This window comes from Vipera berus, assembly GCF_964194415.1.
Source record: "Vipera berus genome assembly, chromosome: Z".
NCBI classification, from domain to species: Eukaryota; Metazoa; Chordata; class Lepidosauria; order Squamata; family Viperidae; genus Vipera; species Vipera berus.
In genome coordinates, this window is record NC_138205.1 from 63319179 (window position 1) to 63336556 (window position 17378).

The 17378-nt window shown below is 42.8% G+C and overlaps 1 protein-coding gene across 1 annotated transcript in view; it reads right to left on the bottom strand.

Moving 5' to 3' along the window:
- The window catches only part of ADCY1 (adenylate cyclase 1), a gene marked incomplete at its 5' end in the record, with an annotated part of 490247 nt that overhangs the window by 175745 nt on the left and 297124 nt on the right, over positions 1 to 17378 (bottom strand). Inside the window, one exon of the mRNA XM_081342918.1 lies at positions 11562 to 11689. Within this exon, the coding sequence (XP_081199044.1) occupies positions 11562 to 11689 (128 nt within the window). The remainder of the gene's footprint in view (positions 1 to 11561; positions 11690 to 17378) is intronic.

Consider the following 17378-nt stretch of genomic DNA (forward strand, 5'->3'; position numbering starts at 1 on the left):
TAAGTGCTGGTTTCCAGCATAACCATTGTATATTACAATCAAATAACTATAGGCACTACAAATGGCTCAAAATGTGGGCTGGATGTCAAGTGCCCAAAATACAGTCACACGATCTGGAGGTGCAGAGCAATGTCAGAATTTTGAAACCAGGTTTTAAATACCTTTTGGGGGGGTCCACTGTAACTTTGAATGGTCACTAAGCAACCAGTCATAAATCAACGATTACCCATATTAACACATTAGTTAAAAGTTAGATTAAGAAAGACAAGACTATGATGAAAAGGATCTAATAACACCGCTCACTGTATCAGCTGTATTTATAGTAAAGCCAATCTAGAAAACAACTGGTGGAAGCAGTATGGAGGTAGTACACTCATCCTTTTTCTTCTTGATCTTTCTGCCTTTTGATATTATTATCCATGTTATCCTTTTTGGCTAACGTAGCAAGTTGGAAGTGATATGGTTTTGTGCTGCCTCACCTCCTTCCTCAAGACCAGTCTCAATCACTGTTGATAGGCAACAGGTGGTCCAGTTCAGGCACATGCTTTGTGGGGTGACACAGGACTTGATACTTTCCCCACTCCTTTTTAACATCTACATGAAACTGCTGGAAGAAATCAATTGTGATCATAGGTTGAGGTATCACTAATATGCTAATGAAGCCCAGTTATATATTTCCATCCCAGGTGAAGTGAGTGATGCTATGGATGTTATTTTGCATTGCTAGAAGCTGTGGGGCCCTGGATGGGAACAACAGACTTCAGTTGAATCCTGGTAAGATGGAGTGGCTATGGGTGAACCCAAAAGCTTTTCATCTTTGGTCTTAGATGGGTTTGCACTCTCCCAGACAGAGGTGATACATAATCTGAGGTACTCTTGGACTCATAAAGAGCTCTACCTGCCATGGCTAGGAGGGTCTTTGCTTACCCTGATACTATGGTTACATTCTTTTCTGAATAGGGAGGCCTTCCATTTGGTCATTTATGTGATAGTCATCTCCCATTTAGATTATTGGAATGAGTTCTACATGGGGCTACCCTTGAAAAGCATCCAGAAACTTCAGCTAGTACAGAATGTGACTATGTGGGCAATTTGGAGCACCCCAAAAGTGGCACATGTAACACCTTTGCTCTGTGAACTTTATTGGGTGCCACTTTGCTCCTGGGTCCAATTCAAGATGTTTGTTATAACCTATAAAACCCTACACATAACCATCTTCATCCCATTACATCAATCAATCCCACCTGGTCAGGCAGGGAAAGTATGTTGCAGGCCATGACAGATAAAGAGCTCTGACAAGTGGGATCTAGGAAGAGATCCTTCTCTGCCATTGCCCCCACCCTGTGGATTGTTTCTTCCCTTAGATGTAAGACAAGTCTCAACTCTCCTGGCCTTCCAAAATGAAGTTAAAACATGGCTCCATAGCCTTGCTTAGGGAATACAGAGGATCACACAGCCATAGGGATGGTTACTGCCCTGAAAACCATCCTTTTTCAATTGATTTTTAACAGTTGTTTTAACCATCCTTGCCTGTTGTTTTAACCATCCTTGCCTGAAATTTTAATTTTTATGTACTTTTTATGCTTTATTATTTTATTGTATACTGCCCAGATTCCGTCTGTAAGAAAGATGGGTGGTTCCAAACAGTGATGAATAAAATAAATATATAAATATGTAGTGTTTATAGCAAAACAATGAAATGTATTACATTTCAAATATTTCTTAGCTTTAGAATAGAGTAGAGCTGGAAGGGACCTTGGAGGTTGTCTAGTTCAGCCCCCTGCTCACTCCAATGATGGAGTGCCCATGATTTCCAAAGGCAAGCTGTTCCAGTGGGTTAATTGTCCTCACTGTCAGGAAATTTCACCTTAATTCCAGGTTGCTTCTCTCTGATCAGTTTCCAACCATTGTTTCTTGTCCTGTCCTCTGGTGCTTTGGAGAAGAATGTGGCCCCCTCTTCTTTGTGGCAGCCCCTCAAATACTGGAATACTGCTATCATGTCTTCCTTTCTTCTTTTCTTTAGACTAGCCAAACCCAAGTCGGGTAGCTGTTCTTCATATGTTTTAGTCTCCAGGCCTTGGATCATGTTAGTTGCTCTTCTCTAATTTTTCCCCGAACTCTCAATATCTTTTTTGTAATATGGTGACCAAAATTGGTTGCAGTATTCCACGTGTGGTCTTACTAGGTTTTTATAAAGTGGTAGTAATATTTCTCATGATTTTGATTCTTTGCCTCTGTTTATACAACCCAGGACTGTATTAGCTTTTTTGGCTGCTGCTGCATACTACTGGCTCATAGTCAAGTGATCGTCCACTAGGATTCCAAGGTCCCTCTCACAGTTACTGTTTTTGAGCCAGGTCTTGCCTAATCTGTACTTATACCTTTGATTTTTCCTGCCTAAATGTAAAACTTTGCTTTTTTCCACATTGAAACTCATTTTGTTGGATAGGGCCTATTGTTCACATTTGTCAAGATCTTTTTGGATCCTGAGTTTGTCTTCCGGATGTTAGCTACTCCTGCCAGTTTAGCATCATCTGCAAATTTGATGAGTTCCCCTTCTATTCCCTCATCTAAGTCATTTATGAAGATATTGAAGAATACTGGGCCTAAGACAGAACCTTGTGGTACCTACCCCACTGCTTACTTCTCTCCATGTGGATATAGTGTCATTCAGGACTACTTGTTGAGTATAGTTTGCCAGCCAACTACAGATCCATCTGGTGGTGATGTCTATTCCACCTTTTTCTAGCTTACCAATGAGTAGGTTGTGGTCTACTCTCCAACAAAAACATTTTACTTACTGAGGACTACATTTTAAAAGAAAACCATGGCATTTCTTAGGAACTCCAATAAATAGTCTCATATTATTCAACACTGCTTTTATAACAATATCATTTGTCCAAGTATGATTGCCTGTCAGTAGAAATTTCAACAAAAACTTTTCATTTTCAAGTACAAAGCTCAATACCCAGCTATGATTACTGTACTGTGAATCAGTGCTCTTGAGCAATGGAGAGACAGATTTAAGAGCCGCAATCCAATACAACCGTGTTACACCCATGACAATGGTACATTTTCCTCCCCAAATGCCCCTTATTTTGCAGTAGATAACCTTGTTCTGTTCTATTTGAAGTAAATCTCTGTCTGCTTAGTATGCTTTTGAGAAATACCTTGCTTACACAAATTTTGCAAATTCTTTTTTTAGTGGGAAGGGCATTTTTCTTAATGTTTTCTTTACAATCTTCACATTAGTATTAAGTCACCTGGAAAAAAAGCAGTCAGGTAACATTAAAATATATTTAACTTTTCCTTGCTTTTGTTTAAATTTTGCTAAAATTGATTTATTTTCAGATACAACTTCCATGCAGTGCTTCCATTGACAAGAATTTGCTTACAGGTGAAACTCGAAAAATTAGAATATCGTGCAAAAGTTCATTTATTTCAGTAATGCAACTTAAAAGGGGAAACTAATATATGAGATAGACTCATTACATGCAAAGCAAGATAGTTCAAGCTGTGATTTGTCATAATTGTGATGATTATGGCTTACAGCTCATGAAAACCCCAAATCCACAATCTCAGAAAATTAGAATATTGTGAAAATGTGCAATATTCAAGGCTCAAAGTGTCCCACTCTAATTAGCTAATTAAGCCATAACACCTGCAAAGTGTTCCTGAGCCTTTAAATGGTCTCTCAATCTGGTTCAGTAGGAATCACAATCACGGGGAAGACTGCTGACCTGACAGTTGTGCAGAAAACCATCATGGACACCCTCCATAAGGAGGGAAAGCCTCAAAAGGTAATTGCAAAAGAAGTTGGATGTTCCCAAAGTGCTGTATCAAAGCACATTAATAGAAAGTTATGTAGAAGGGAAAAGTGTGAAAGAAAAAGGTGCACAAGCAGCAGGGATGACCACAGCCTGGAAAGGATTGTCAGGAAAAGGCTATTCAAAAATGTTGGGGACTTTCACAAGGAGTGGACTGAGGCTGGAGTCAGTGCATCAAGAGCCACCACACAGAGACGGATCCTGGACATGGGCTTCAAATGTTGTATTTGTGAAGCAGCTTTCACAAGAGATCGATGGGACATTAAGGTGCTTCCAAGTAAAATAGGCAGAATGCAGAAATGCAGTCATTATGAAGCTTTATTCATCGACAGGTTATATAAAAAGAGCTATATGGCATGGAAGCATCCATGCTTGTATGATAGAGAATGCATGCAAGTGAGAAGATAGAAAAAAGAAGCAGAACTAGGACAAAGAGGCAGCCCCTGAGCAGAGGTATTTATGGGGGGTCTCGGCCCCTCCCTAGCCATAAAACTCTCTCGCCAATGGGGCTGCTACAGGGAAGCAAAGAAGCCTCTTTGCTTCATCTGATGACCTATTTGGGGAACTGCCATGGGCTGGCACAAAACATGTAACAATTCCCCTTCTTGCCAGCCAATGACAGGGACCAGTGAATGTGTGTGAGGCTGCGAGCAGGTGTCATAGACATGTATAAAAACGTTCAGAAGACCAAACACAAACGCTTACACAGAAGGTTGTGCCGGTCAATGGGGACAGGTTTGGTGAACAGATCAGCTATCTGGTCACCTGTATTACAGTGCTCAACATGTATAAAACCCTCTTTGGCAAGCTGTCTGACATTTTTATAGCGTATGTCTATGTGGCGAGATCTAGAGCCTACTGCATAAGCCTCCGAGATTGCAATGGCGGCTGTGTTGTCCTCTAGAATTTGGATGGGCAGAGGAGGAGATGCCCAGATGCTTGTTATCAGATCATTGAACCAAGTCAAATCATTGGCCGTGTCTGACAGGCTGGCATATTCAGCCTCGGCCGTGGAGCAAGAAACAAATTTTTGCTGCCTAACATGCCAATGTATTGGGCAGCCATTTAGCAATATGAGGAAACCAGAGGTGCTCCGTATACTTTTGGTGTCGCCAGCCCAGTCTGCGTCTGAGTAAGCAGAGAGCTGGGCCGTCTTCCCCTTCTCTGGTTCCAGCACAAGGAGGGCATCGGTCGTGCCCCTGAGGTACCTAAGTACCCTCTTAACAGCAGTCCAGTGGAATTCCTTTGGGTGTTCCACATGCCTGGACAATAGATTTACAGCTAAAGCTATGTCAGGCCTGCTCCAATTGCTGATATATAGCAAGGAGCCAATCACAGATCTGTAAAGCGTATTATCTGTGAACTCAGGACCGTCCTTATGAGTATGGTTGTAAAAGTTGCTTTGCATTGGGCTATGCGTGGGATTAGATTCTGCCATTTTGCATTTGGCCAATAACTCCTCTATCTTTTCTTTTTGAGATAGAGCGAACCCCCCCCCCCCTTAGTGGCCAAAATATGCACACCCAAGTACTTATCAACCTGCCCCAAAGATTTCAAAGTGAACTTTTCTTCCAGGGCCTTGGCAAATTCATCACACCCTTCCTTGTCAGGTCCTACATATAGTAGGTCGTCCACATAAACTAACACCCTTTCTGTGGTACCCTTTGAGTTGCGTGTAAAAACACATTCATCTGCACGTGATGCAGTGAAACCAACTCGTTCTAAACTTTTTCTAAGACAGTCATACCATAATTTCCTTGACTGTTTGAGGCCATACAACCCTTTGTGGAGCAACCATGTATTTTCCCCTTCTTGCTGGTAGCCAGGAGGGGCCTTCACGTAGATCTGCCGGTCCAAGTTGGCGTGGAGGTAAGCCGTCTGGATGTCGAATTGGAAAACTTCCTCCCCCAGAGCGGCTGCAGTCACGAGGGCGGTCTTGACGCTCTCTGCCCGGACAGTTGGAGAGTATGTCTCGCCATAGTCTTCCATGTAGCGTTGGGCGAATCCCTGAGCTACCAAACGGGCCTTATACAGGTAGAGGCCATTGGCAAGTGGTTTTGCCTTGTAAACCCAATAACTTTCCTCTCCTTTGGAGGTTGCTGGGGGGTGAAGACCTTGAGTTGTTTTAAGCTCTGCATTTCCTTCTCCATCGCGAGCTGCCATTTCTCCTGTTCTTCGATGGGCAGCTCCTGGATGTCAGAGAAGGATTTTGGGGTGACCACAACGCTGTTAACAGACGCGATGTGCCCAATGTCAATTCTCTTTGGCGGGATGCCTTTGTTGGACCGCTTTGACCTCCTTACCTTCTGCCACTCACTGCCTTTTTCTTCCGCGGGTTTCTGAGGCGTTGCTGGGGAACTGGACGGCTCATCCTCCCCATCTGAACCAGGTGGGATGACATCTTCGTCTTGTTCCACACTTTCGTCGGTGGCAGGGTATGTGGACGTCTCAGGTGATGTCGTAGTCGGTGTGCCCTTGCTGGGACGGTTGATATATGGGCTCAGATCATTGGAGTGTATCTGGGCCCAATTGGAGTCCTCTTCGAAGGAGGCAGATTGAGAAGTCACAATCCTGCCCCCTTCTCCCAGGAAACGGTAGGCCTTGGAGCCAGGAGCGTAGCCCAAGAACCTCAGTCTCTGGGAGACAGATCTCCCCTTCTTCCGCAGCTGCTTGGGGATGTGAACCCATGCGTAGGACCCAAACACACGTAAATGTCCCAGATTTGGTTTCCTACCATGAACTAGGAAATATGGGGTCTGGTTCACAACACTGCTCCAAGTGCGGTTTAAGGTGTAATTGGCGTATTTTACCGCTTCTGCCCAGTATGATTCTGCGACCCCTGCGTCTGCAATCATAGTTTGTAGGACTCCATTTCTTTTCTCTGCCACGCCATTCTGAGCTGGAGTGAAAGGCGGATGCCCTTACGCTTTACCCAGTCCTGGAATTTTCAGGACATGAACTCAGCCCCGCGGTCGCTCTGCAGTTGTGCGATCTTGGTTTTATACTGGGTCTCTACAAGGTTGTAGAGTGATTTTATGGCGTCAAAGGCTTCAGATTTTTCTGTGAGGATATACACGTGGCCGTACCGTGAAAAATCATCAACTGCAGTGAGAAAATACTGACTTTTCCCTAGGGATGGTGTGAAAGGCCCGACCAAATCAACATGTACTAGTTGGTACGGGTATTGGGTCTTACGCAGTGACGTTTTTGGAATAGGTGCAGCCTTCCTCTTTGACCTCTTACAGATTGCACAGACCAGGAATACCTCACAATCTTTGATCTGGACTCCCTCAGCAAACTCTCCCATCTTTTTAACCACAGGGAAGCTTGCATGACCTAATCTTCGGTTCAAAATGTGGGCACACGTATCGTTGAATGGCTTCCCCACTGACACCCTCTTGGCATTGGTTGCCTTGAGCGGTGCTTCAGGTGACAGCTGAGGTTCGGATTTCTTATCCACACTGCCTTGCTGTGGGGGCTTGGATGCAACCGCTTCGGCCTTGCGCTGGTTAAGCAGCCTTGGGGTTGGTTGTGGGGAAAAATATGGCAAATCATTTATGATGTCAATATTTCTGATGACCCTCTGGTCCCGGGTGACATGACCTCCCCCTTTGTGAAATAAAACTTCCACCCCGTCTTCATCACATAACTTGATAATGCTCAATAGGTTGTTGGCAATGGAGGGGGCGTGTAAAACACCTTCAACTTTTCCAAGTCCAGGTATAGAGACAAACCCCTCACCAACAACTAAAATTTTATCACCGTTGGCCACCTTGACAGATGAGTTAATTTTCTTTAACCTTTTAAACCCTTGACTCATATTGGTAATGTGAGAAGAAGCTCCAGAGTCCAGTAACCATAAGTCAGTGGAGCTATCAGCTCTTGTGGTGGGGGCACAGGTAGACACAAAATTGTTAGTACTTTTGGCCCCGCCATGGCCCCTTCCTTGTCCCTTGCCCCTACCTTGATTGGGACCACGCTTGGGGCCTTGTTGAAAATGGGGGCAGTCCTTCTTGAGGTGCCCCTCAGAGCCACAGGTGAAACACTTGAGTAGAGCATTAACCTGCTCTGAGTTGCGGTGTCGTCTGCTGGCTGGCTGGCTGGTGACTCTGTTGTATTCTCCCGTATCTCTTCGTCTGCTATCTTCGTCAATGAGTCTGCCCTCGAGATAGGACAGAGGCATGGGTTCATCCCTGCCCCCTTCCAGGGAAATAATAAAATTGTTCCAACTTTTGTCCAGGGAAGCCACGATAACTGCGACCAAGTTCTCTTCAGGTATTCGGTAATTTTTGGACATCAGTTGCGCCCTGAGGGATTTTAATTTTCCGAGATGTTCTGCCATGCTGGCCCCAAACCTGAGTCTTGTGTTGTAAAACTCAGTTGTGAGTCTGGTGAGGGAACCCATGCTCTTGCTGTTGAATAAATTGTATAATAACCGCCAAACTGCGCAAGCTGTGAGTCCATCTGGAATGCTTGGGAACAAATTATCATCCATAGAACCCATCAGAGTAGAAAAAGCCTGTCTATGGAGCCACTCTTCTTGTGAGCTCCACGGAAAAGGTGGGGGCTTCAGTACCATTTCAAGAGTCCCATCCTTTAATAGACATACCTGCAAATTTCTATTCCAACTGTGGTAGTTTTCCCCCCCAATTTTCAGTTTTTCAAAGTTAAGAGGCAACGTGGACGCAGGGAGAAACGTTTTGTCCAGTTCCTGTAGCATTTGGGAGGTTTGCATTGAAAAAAAAAAGGTAAAGGTACCCCTCTAGTGGGCGTTGGCGGTATTTTTCTCTGATTTTCAGATGGCCCCCCTTCAGGGTTAAAAAGCCCGTACTGGGCATGTCCGGAAAACATGTGATCAGGGGGTGGGCGTTGCCCAAGATTGCCGGCCGGCACTTGGTTTTGAGAAAGCTCTGGAAAACCTTTCTGGAGCCCCCCCGGCCCTGGGTTGCCTTGAGAAGCCCATCGCTGATCCTGAAAACCTTGGGGATGGCTAAAGCCGATGCTGGAGGAGGGGGCCAACCCCCCCCCCGAAGGCCAAGTAAGGAGAGCGCCTGGGCGGGGGCGAAAGGAAGACTGGGGGCCCCAGAGAGAGGGTCGGGGGCCTTGGAGGGTAATGAGCAGTCTTATTGCCATCATAGGTCACGAGGGTTTCTGCTGGAGAGAGCCCAGGAGTTTGCATGTTGCTACGGCTGGATGCCAGGGGTTGCTGGGCCTCCAGACTTAGTTGAGGCCTTTCTTTGTTAGAAAATGTGGGCGCACAGGGGGCTGCCATCTTGCTTCCTGTGCCGGGCCATGCGGTCTCCCTGGGCGCAGCCATCTTGTTTCCTGTTGCCCCAGGAAGCTGAAGGTCACAGTTAGGCAGGGGATTTCACGCTGAAAGCCCTGGGGTCCCGGGGTTACTCAGGGTGGCAGGCACCATATTGAGGGGCCTCGTGGAGGCTGAGGGGGGGGCTTACCCAGCATCCACAGTCCTTCTGCACTGATGTCCTTCGTGGAGAGGCTTGTGGGGTCTCCTGTACTGCAAGGAGTTTTAGAAGCAGTTCCTTGCATTCCGGTGTAGACATTTGATCCACGCATTGCTTGCGTTGGGCCCAGAGCACTTCTGCTGCATCTTGACAGTCTTGGGCGGACTGTAAAACTTCTAAGCTTCCCTCTGTGGCGTGCAGAAGGAAGCCATCTGTGCTCTCACCTGGAGCGGAGCTTGCTTCAGGGGCTAGAGCTGTTGATTTTGATTGAAGACTCCTGGTCACAATCTGGGATCTCCGGCCATCCATTTCAGTTTCAAATCTAGGCATTAGCTGCAGGCTTGGAAGCGTTCCCTTTAACCATCCTCTCTGCTACCAACTTGTGAAGCAGCTTTCACAAGAGATCGATGGGACGTTAAGGTGCTTCCAAGTAAAATAGGCAGAATGCAGAAATGCAGTCATTATGAAGCTTTATTCATCGACAGGTTATATAAAAAGAGCTATATGGCATGGAAGCATCCATGCTTGTATGATAGAGAATGCATGCAAGTGAGAAGATAGAAAAAAGAAGCAGAACTAGGACAAAGAGGCAGCCCCTGAGCAGAGGTATTTATGGGGGGTCTCGGCCCCTCCCTAGCCATAAAACTCTCTCGCCAATGGGGCTGCTGTAGGGAAGCAAAGAAGCCTCTTTGCTTCATCTGATGACCTATTTGGGGAACTGCCATGGGCTGGCACAAAACATGTAACAGTATTCCTCTTGTCAAGCCACTCCTGAACAACAAACGTCAGAAGCGTCTTACCTGGGCTAAAGAAAAACAGACCTGGTCTGTTGCTCAGTGGTCCAAAGTCCTCTTTTCTGATGAGAGCAACTTTTGCATCTCATTTGGAAACAAAGGACCCAGAGTCTGTAGGAAGAATGGAGAGGCTGCAAGATGCTTTAAGTCCAGTGTGAAGTTTCCACAGTCTGTGTTGATTTGGGGAGCCATGTCATCTGCTGGTGTTGGTCCACTGTGCTTCATTAAGTCCAGGGTCTACCAGGAGATTTTGGAGCACTTCATGCTTCCTTCTGCAGACGAGCTTTATGGGGATGCTGACTTCATTTTCCAGCAGGACTTGGCACATGCCCACACTGCCAAAAGCACCAAAACCTGGTTCAATGACCGTGGGATTACTGTGCTTGATTGGCCAGCAAACTCGCCTGACCTGAACCCCATAGAGAATCTATGGGACATTGCCAAGAGAAAGATGAGAGACATGAGACTGAACAATGCAGAAGAGCTGAAGGCCGCTATTGAAGCATCCTGGTCTTCCATAACACCTCAGCAGTGCCACAGGCTGATAGCTTCCATGCCACACCACATTGAGGCAGTAATTGCTGCAAAAGGGGCCCAAACCAAGTACTGAGTACATATGCATACTTATACTTTTCAGAGGTCCGATATTGTTCTATGTACACTCCTTGTTTTATTGATTGCATGTAATATTCTAATTTTCTGAGATTGTGGATTTGTGGTTTTCATGAGCTCTTATATCAGAAAGTTATGCATATTTTTCTTAGACTGCTATGATAGCTTACAAAAAAAGGAAAATTGTAGAGACCCCCATGCAATATTTAAATATAATAAATTACTGTCTTATAGTTTTTGCATGTAACTAAGTAAACATGCCCCACAGAAAAATATTGTTATAAAGAACTGTTTTCAAAAATAAAAATAAAAAGACATTCTTAAAAGACATTTATCTCTGTTTCTGTGAGAATTTTATGATAAATAAAATAATTTATCTTTACACAACAGTTTTCTATGGACAGTTAATCCTTAGGACTGAGAAATCACAAATGCACAGCAGTTCTCAGCTAAGCAAAGGAGGATGAAATTTTAAAACTGTTAAAATTTTCTTGCTGATGAAGGTGATCACTGTCTGTTCAGTGGATCTTTAGTCTTTTAAATCTCCCATCATCCCTGAAACACCCTGTTCTACCAAAGCAAATTTCTTGGGAGAATTTGGTCTTTAGAGCAGGAGGTTTTCACAACTTGAGATTCACAAAGCTGAATGCAGGCAGGTACATAGTATGCCAGTTTTCCAGTGGCTGAACATTTTCCACACCAGTTCTGAATGCTATATAATTGAATAATGCTGCAGCCTAAAGTAATGAAAGGCTCTTGCTTCTGCTTTTTTTGCTCTATTCACATACTTCTCTTAAAATGATTAAATGATTGGAAAAATTCTGCCTAAAATGCATTGCATTAAGCATGAAGAAAGTACTTACGTGATGGTGTCAATCATATCCAGTCCCATTTCAACACAGCAATGAGCATGATCAGTTTTGGGCTGGGTCAATCCTGATACACAATAGTAACAATCACCTAGGATCTTTATCCTTCTGCAATGGTTTTCCTTTAACGAAGGAAAGACGGAGAGGGGTAAAATCAGCTTAATTGAACATGTTTCACTAATAACTAATATTATTAATTATCTAACACTATTGCCCGGGGGCCAGTTACATCATGCAGAGGCCGCACCTACCCCAGTTCTGGCAATGTGAAAAAAGTCCCGATACGCTGCGACACATCACATGTGGCGAATTTGACACCCATGCCTTACAGCCCATCTCTTTTATGAAGTCTTGGTTTACTATTTTAATACTTCATTTTGAAATGGACAATCCCATCCTAAATTATCTTACTTAATATACATAGAAATGTCACGTTCTTCCAGTTGTATATATCTGTAGTCTGTTATACTTGTTTTCTTGTAGTTTCAGCTGCTGTTACATATACAGCTTGGTAATATGGAGGAAGATGGTGTATGAGCCTAGTATACACTGTGTTTAACTGTGATGCCATGATTACCAAATCTAGCAACAATGGATTACATCTGGCTGCCCATGAGAATGGCAAATTAATTGGTATAAAATAAATCACCCATTTCTTAGTGGATATATATTTTAGAGAATTGGGATTGACTCTTTTAAATATTTTCTAATGAGGAATAGAAATGTATTCTCCTAGCATATGAGCATTTTTTGGTATACATTTTATTAGTTTTTATAGGGTTAGGAAGAAGGTAGGGTTGGGGTTGGGATTTGGGTTAGTGTTAGGAACAGTGTTGGGGTTTTTCCAAGTAACATTCTCAATATTTAGCAAACAGCATAATGTCTGGGTTCATGTGTTTAACAAACAATAATAGATAATGGTTAATTATCATAAACGGTATGTTAATTAATCACTTGATAGTCTTCTTCTTGCTAATATATATTCAAAGTTACATGTCACATTCCTTTCTCTCTAACTCATTTTTCTAGCCATTGATAAAAATTATCCCATGTTCTGAAAATACACTGAGTCTTCTTTCTCTTTTATCTTTAAAGTCAATCTGTCCATTTCTGCACACTCTAGAATTTTCTTAATTAATACTTCTTCAGCTGGTAAATTTTCATTTTTCCAATGTTGAGCAAATACAATTCTTGCTGCCATTAGTACATGTAGTATTAAATATATGCAATCTTTCTATAATTTGCTCCTATTATTCCTAACAAAAATAGTTCCTGGTTGGTACACATAGGTCTTCACAAAAGCTAATATATGATGTTAAAGTATTTGTTAGTTCATCCAAGTCTACAGAGGTATCTTCGAAAACTTTCCAATCAGCGCAGTCAAAACAAGCCTGTAGTTTTAGCTTTGCCTCCTCAGTCCAAGACTTCACTGATTTAATTGTTGGTTTTGTGATTTTAAGCCTTTGTCTATAAACAGGTACAAGGTGAATCATACAATGATCAGAGTGACCATTGTGGTAAAGCATCTTTTAATGTTGTGTAGCAGTGGTCTAATGCATTCTTGCCTCTAGTGAGACAGTTGATGTGCTGAAAGTATTTTGGTTAACTCTTAGCTTAGGTTAGCATTATTGAAATCACCTAGCACAATGAGGAGTGAATCAGGATGCTTTTTTTTTCTGCCCATATAATCTGGTCAGCTAGAGTTCATAATGCATTGTTTACACAAGCTTGTGGTGAAATGTACATAGCAATTAGTAGGAATGAGGAAAGCTCTCATGGAGAATAAAATGGTTTGCAATTGATAAATAATGTCTCTAAGCCCACATCACAAAATTTCTTTAGTGTAGTTACATTACAGCACTATCAGTTGTTGATATAAAAGGAGAGACCCCCCCCTTTTTTTACCAGATGTTTCTGCGGTTCTGTCTGCCCTTTGTATCTGATACCCTGAGATATGCAAGCCTCTCTCATCAATCGAGTCATTAAGCCAGGTTTCAGTGAAGCAGAGGGCTGCTGAATTGTAAAAAACAGAGTTGCATCTGTTTAAAAGAAGTATTTCATTCATCTTATTAGCAAGTGAACATAGATTAGTTAGAAACATTACTCTTCTTTTCTCCTTTTGTTTACGTTACACAATTGTTCAGGAGAAGATGCTTTTTCCTGTATTAAAATCTCTTCAGCATTTGTAAAAAAAGGAGGAGGTGAAGTCACAGAAAACTGCCCATTAAAAAAAGATTTACTGATGCTTAATAGATGTTCTCTCGAGCATGAAGTTCGAAGTGAGTCACAGAGAATAATAAAAAATAACAAAACAATCAGAGAGCATTTCACCTAGGCATGGAATAAAACTTCATAATCAGAAAAATACTTAGCAAATTGCTAATTAAGAATATAAAAGAAATCTTTCTGAAAATTCTATACTCTCTCTATCCATTTGTCCATCTATCCAAACCCCTTGGAGGACTATGCTGCTATCCTGTCTGTACAGCTATCAGCCAGTAACCTGGACAGAGATGGACTACTGACTTTCCAAAAGTAATTGTAATAAGGGCAATTACAGTAGGAAATCAGTAAGCTGCAATGGATTGCTGAGAAAAAAGGAGGACGATATATTATTTTCTTTCTTCGTTTACTGAACAAGCAGATTGTGGCAGAGGAAACAGCCCTTTTTTCCCCATTCCAGGATCATAGAGGTTTAGCTAATTTAAAGCATTTGCCACATAACCAAGTTTAAGATTCACTTTTTTCATATTTGAAAAATGTAGGCAGTTCAATGGGGAGAGAATAAGCAGGCATATACATAGAATGAAGGCTATTGCTAAGCACATTGATTTGTGCTTTAAATTGTAAGCCGCACTGAGTCTTCGGAGAACGGCGGGATATAAATGGGATTAAAAAAAACCAAAAAAACCTCAGAACTGCTGGGCAAAGGAGAGGAATAGTTGGCTTATGCATGTGGTGTGGCCCAACACCCAACTAGCAACTTGCACAGAAAAATTACCTATCCATAACAGAATAACAGAGTTGGAAGGGACCTTGGAGATTTTGTAGGCCAATTCTCTGCTGAAACAAGAGACCCATTACCAGAAATGGAGCACCGACAACTTCTGAAGGCAAATTGTTCCACTGATAGATTGTTCTGTCAGGAAATGTCTCCTTATTTCCAAGCTGAATCTCTCCTTGATCAGTTTTCATCCATTGCTTCTTGCACTGCCTTCATGTGCTTTGGAGAATAGATTGACTCTTTCTTGTTTGTGGCAGCCCCTTAGATATTGAAGACTACTATCATGTCACTCCAAGTTCTTCTTTACTTTAGACTAGGTATACCCAATTCCTGCAGCTATTCTTCATGTGTTTGGGCCTCCAGTTGGCCACCAGAGTCAACCCGTGAGCCAGCGGAAGCAGCCGTCGACCTCCAAAAGAATGAGTGGGTGCTTCAAATGTTGCAAGGAAGGGCATCGCGCTGCTGAATACCACTCCCGCACCCCAGCTGGAACCCCAGATTGGATCCTGGCCAGGAAGCCTGGAAAACAACCAGTGAAGTCGAAGGAAACAGCCATGAAAGGCATGGAAACCATTGAGTTCCCCACCTCCGCTCAGCGAGGAAAGGGAACTCTGGCCTACAAAGCAGGAGCGTCCAACTCATCCGATGACAACTCCGAGGATGAACCCCTGGTAAGTAGATCCATAGCACCCCTCACCAGGACAGTAACTCTGCTACCCCACACCATGCCCTAACCTGTAGAGGTTAGGGCATTAATAGACTCTGGGTGCACCCACTATCTTATCAGCCCAACACTAGTGGGGAATTTAGGAATACTGGTGAGGAGGCTGAAGAAACCTATTTCATTCAGTCAATTAGTTGGGTCCATAGTAGGGGGGATGCCCACCACCCTAGCAATGCTACCACTTCAACTCACCCTGGGGGACCACATAGAGATTATAACGTTCATGGTAACCCCAGCATGGAATGTCCTGTAATCCTATGCATGGTGTGGCTAGCCAAATGGAACCCACGGGTGGACTGGAGAATGGCAGAACTTAGATTCCTGAAAGGGGAATCGAACAAAGAAACAATTCAGCCTCAATCAAGGGGAACCCCAACCGAAAAAGCCGCAATGGGGAGGGGGGAGAAGGAATTACCCGAGATAATGGAGGAGTGTAGAGACCAAGCTGAAGTGAAGAGAGATCTGAGAGCTGAAGTGAAGAGAGATCTGATGACTTGCTGCCACATTGGCCCAAAGACTGTGCAATAGAAATCAGACCCTGTGCGAAACTTCCAAAACCTAGATTATACTCTATGAGCCCACAGGAATTGGAGGAAATGCAGAAATTCATAGACAAATAATAAGTCTTTATTGAATAGCCCTTGAGCCATATCAAAGTGCAAAGTTCCAGCAACAAATTGTTACTAAAATTTGATAAAAGCAATTTAAAATGGAATTTGATAAAATGCAATTTAAAATGGAATTAGAATAAAATATGATTTAAAATGAAATGGGAATAAAATACAATCTAAAATTAAATTGTAATAGTGTACAATAATTTAAGATATTGATAAAATATGATAAAATTATATTTTGGAGTCACCCTTGCAATCTACCCCAATCAGTCCCACATATGCAGATCTCAACTGAACCATTTTGTTTAAGTACTGTGCTACGTTAAATGTTATTTTCAAGTTTTGGCCGGACATAAGTTGTTTTGATCCCAATGGGTCATTTGTTTGGTATATAGACCAAGATACCTATCTTTCACCCTCTTATACAGGTAACAGTCAAATAGGATGTGAGCCAGGTCTTCTACCTCTGCCGTTCTGCAAATGCAGAGATGCTCATTGTAGGGTATAGCTTGAAATTTCCCATATCTGGGAGACTTCCTGTTTGGTAGCATTGAGACAAGCTGGAAAAGTCAGTGCTCAGCTTTCCAGCTTGATTTTTTCTTCATCTAACGACCCTTAAAGGGTCAAAAGTTGCCTTGGAGAGGCAATGAAGGAGGAGGAGCACTTCAGGAGCTCAGATCAGGGGGCGTCCGATCAGAGCGAACTGTAAGACCCTCTGCTAAACGAAGATAAAAGGCTGTTTTTTATCGTCAGCCATAGACATCTCCAACGGGAAGAAGAGAATCACAATTCAGAGGAACTCCAACAGCGTGTTGAATCTGGGTGAGCAGATCATTTCATTTCCTTCTCTTAGAAGATTATTAACGTTGAATCCCTGATGAGAAGAGCTGGAAGGCAAAGACCCCCAGAAGATTTATGAGTGGTGGGTAATTACTTGGGGTAAAAGAGATTCTCTGTTTAAAATATTGGACATTGATTCTTCGTTTAAAATAGTGGACATTGATAAATAAGCTAAGGAGGACATCTAGTGGTAGAAAAAAGAGAAGAAGAATGAAATCTTTGTAATTCCCTCTGTTGATTGTGTGACCTTGGAAAGAACATCTGCAATAAGATAAAGTTGCTTTGTTATGAGACTGAGACTTTAGGCTACTTTTGTTGAACTTGAATAAGTTTAAACAGACATTGTTTTTGTTACAGACTGTAAACTTCAAAATGACTTCATCTAACATTACTAGACTTACGAAAAAAACTTCCTCTGCACCCTCAGTTGGCCAATCCAGTCCTACAACACAGGGATCCATTGAAGCTATGTTGCAAAGGGAAAAGACTACACTTCAAAGTGAAACACAGACCTATTAAAATTTATTCAGGATCTTATGTTGAAGAATCAAGAGACGGTAGAGAAACATCGCTTGGAGACACAAGGGAATCATAAAATTACACAAGCAACATTGGAGAAGTTAAATGAA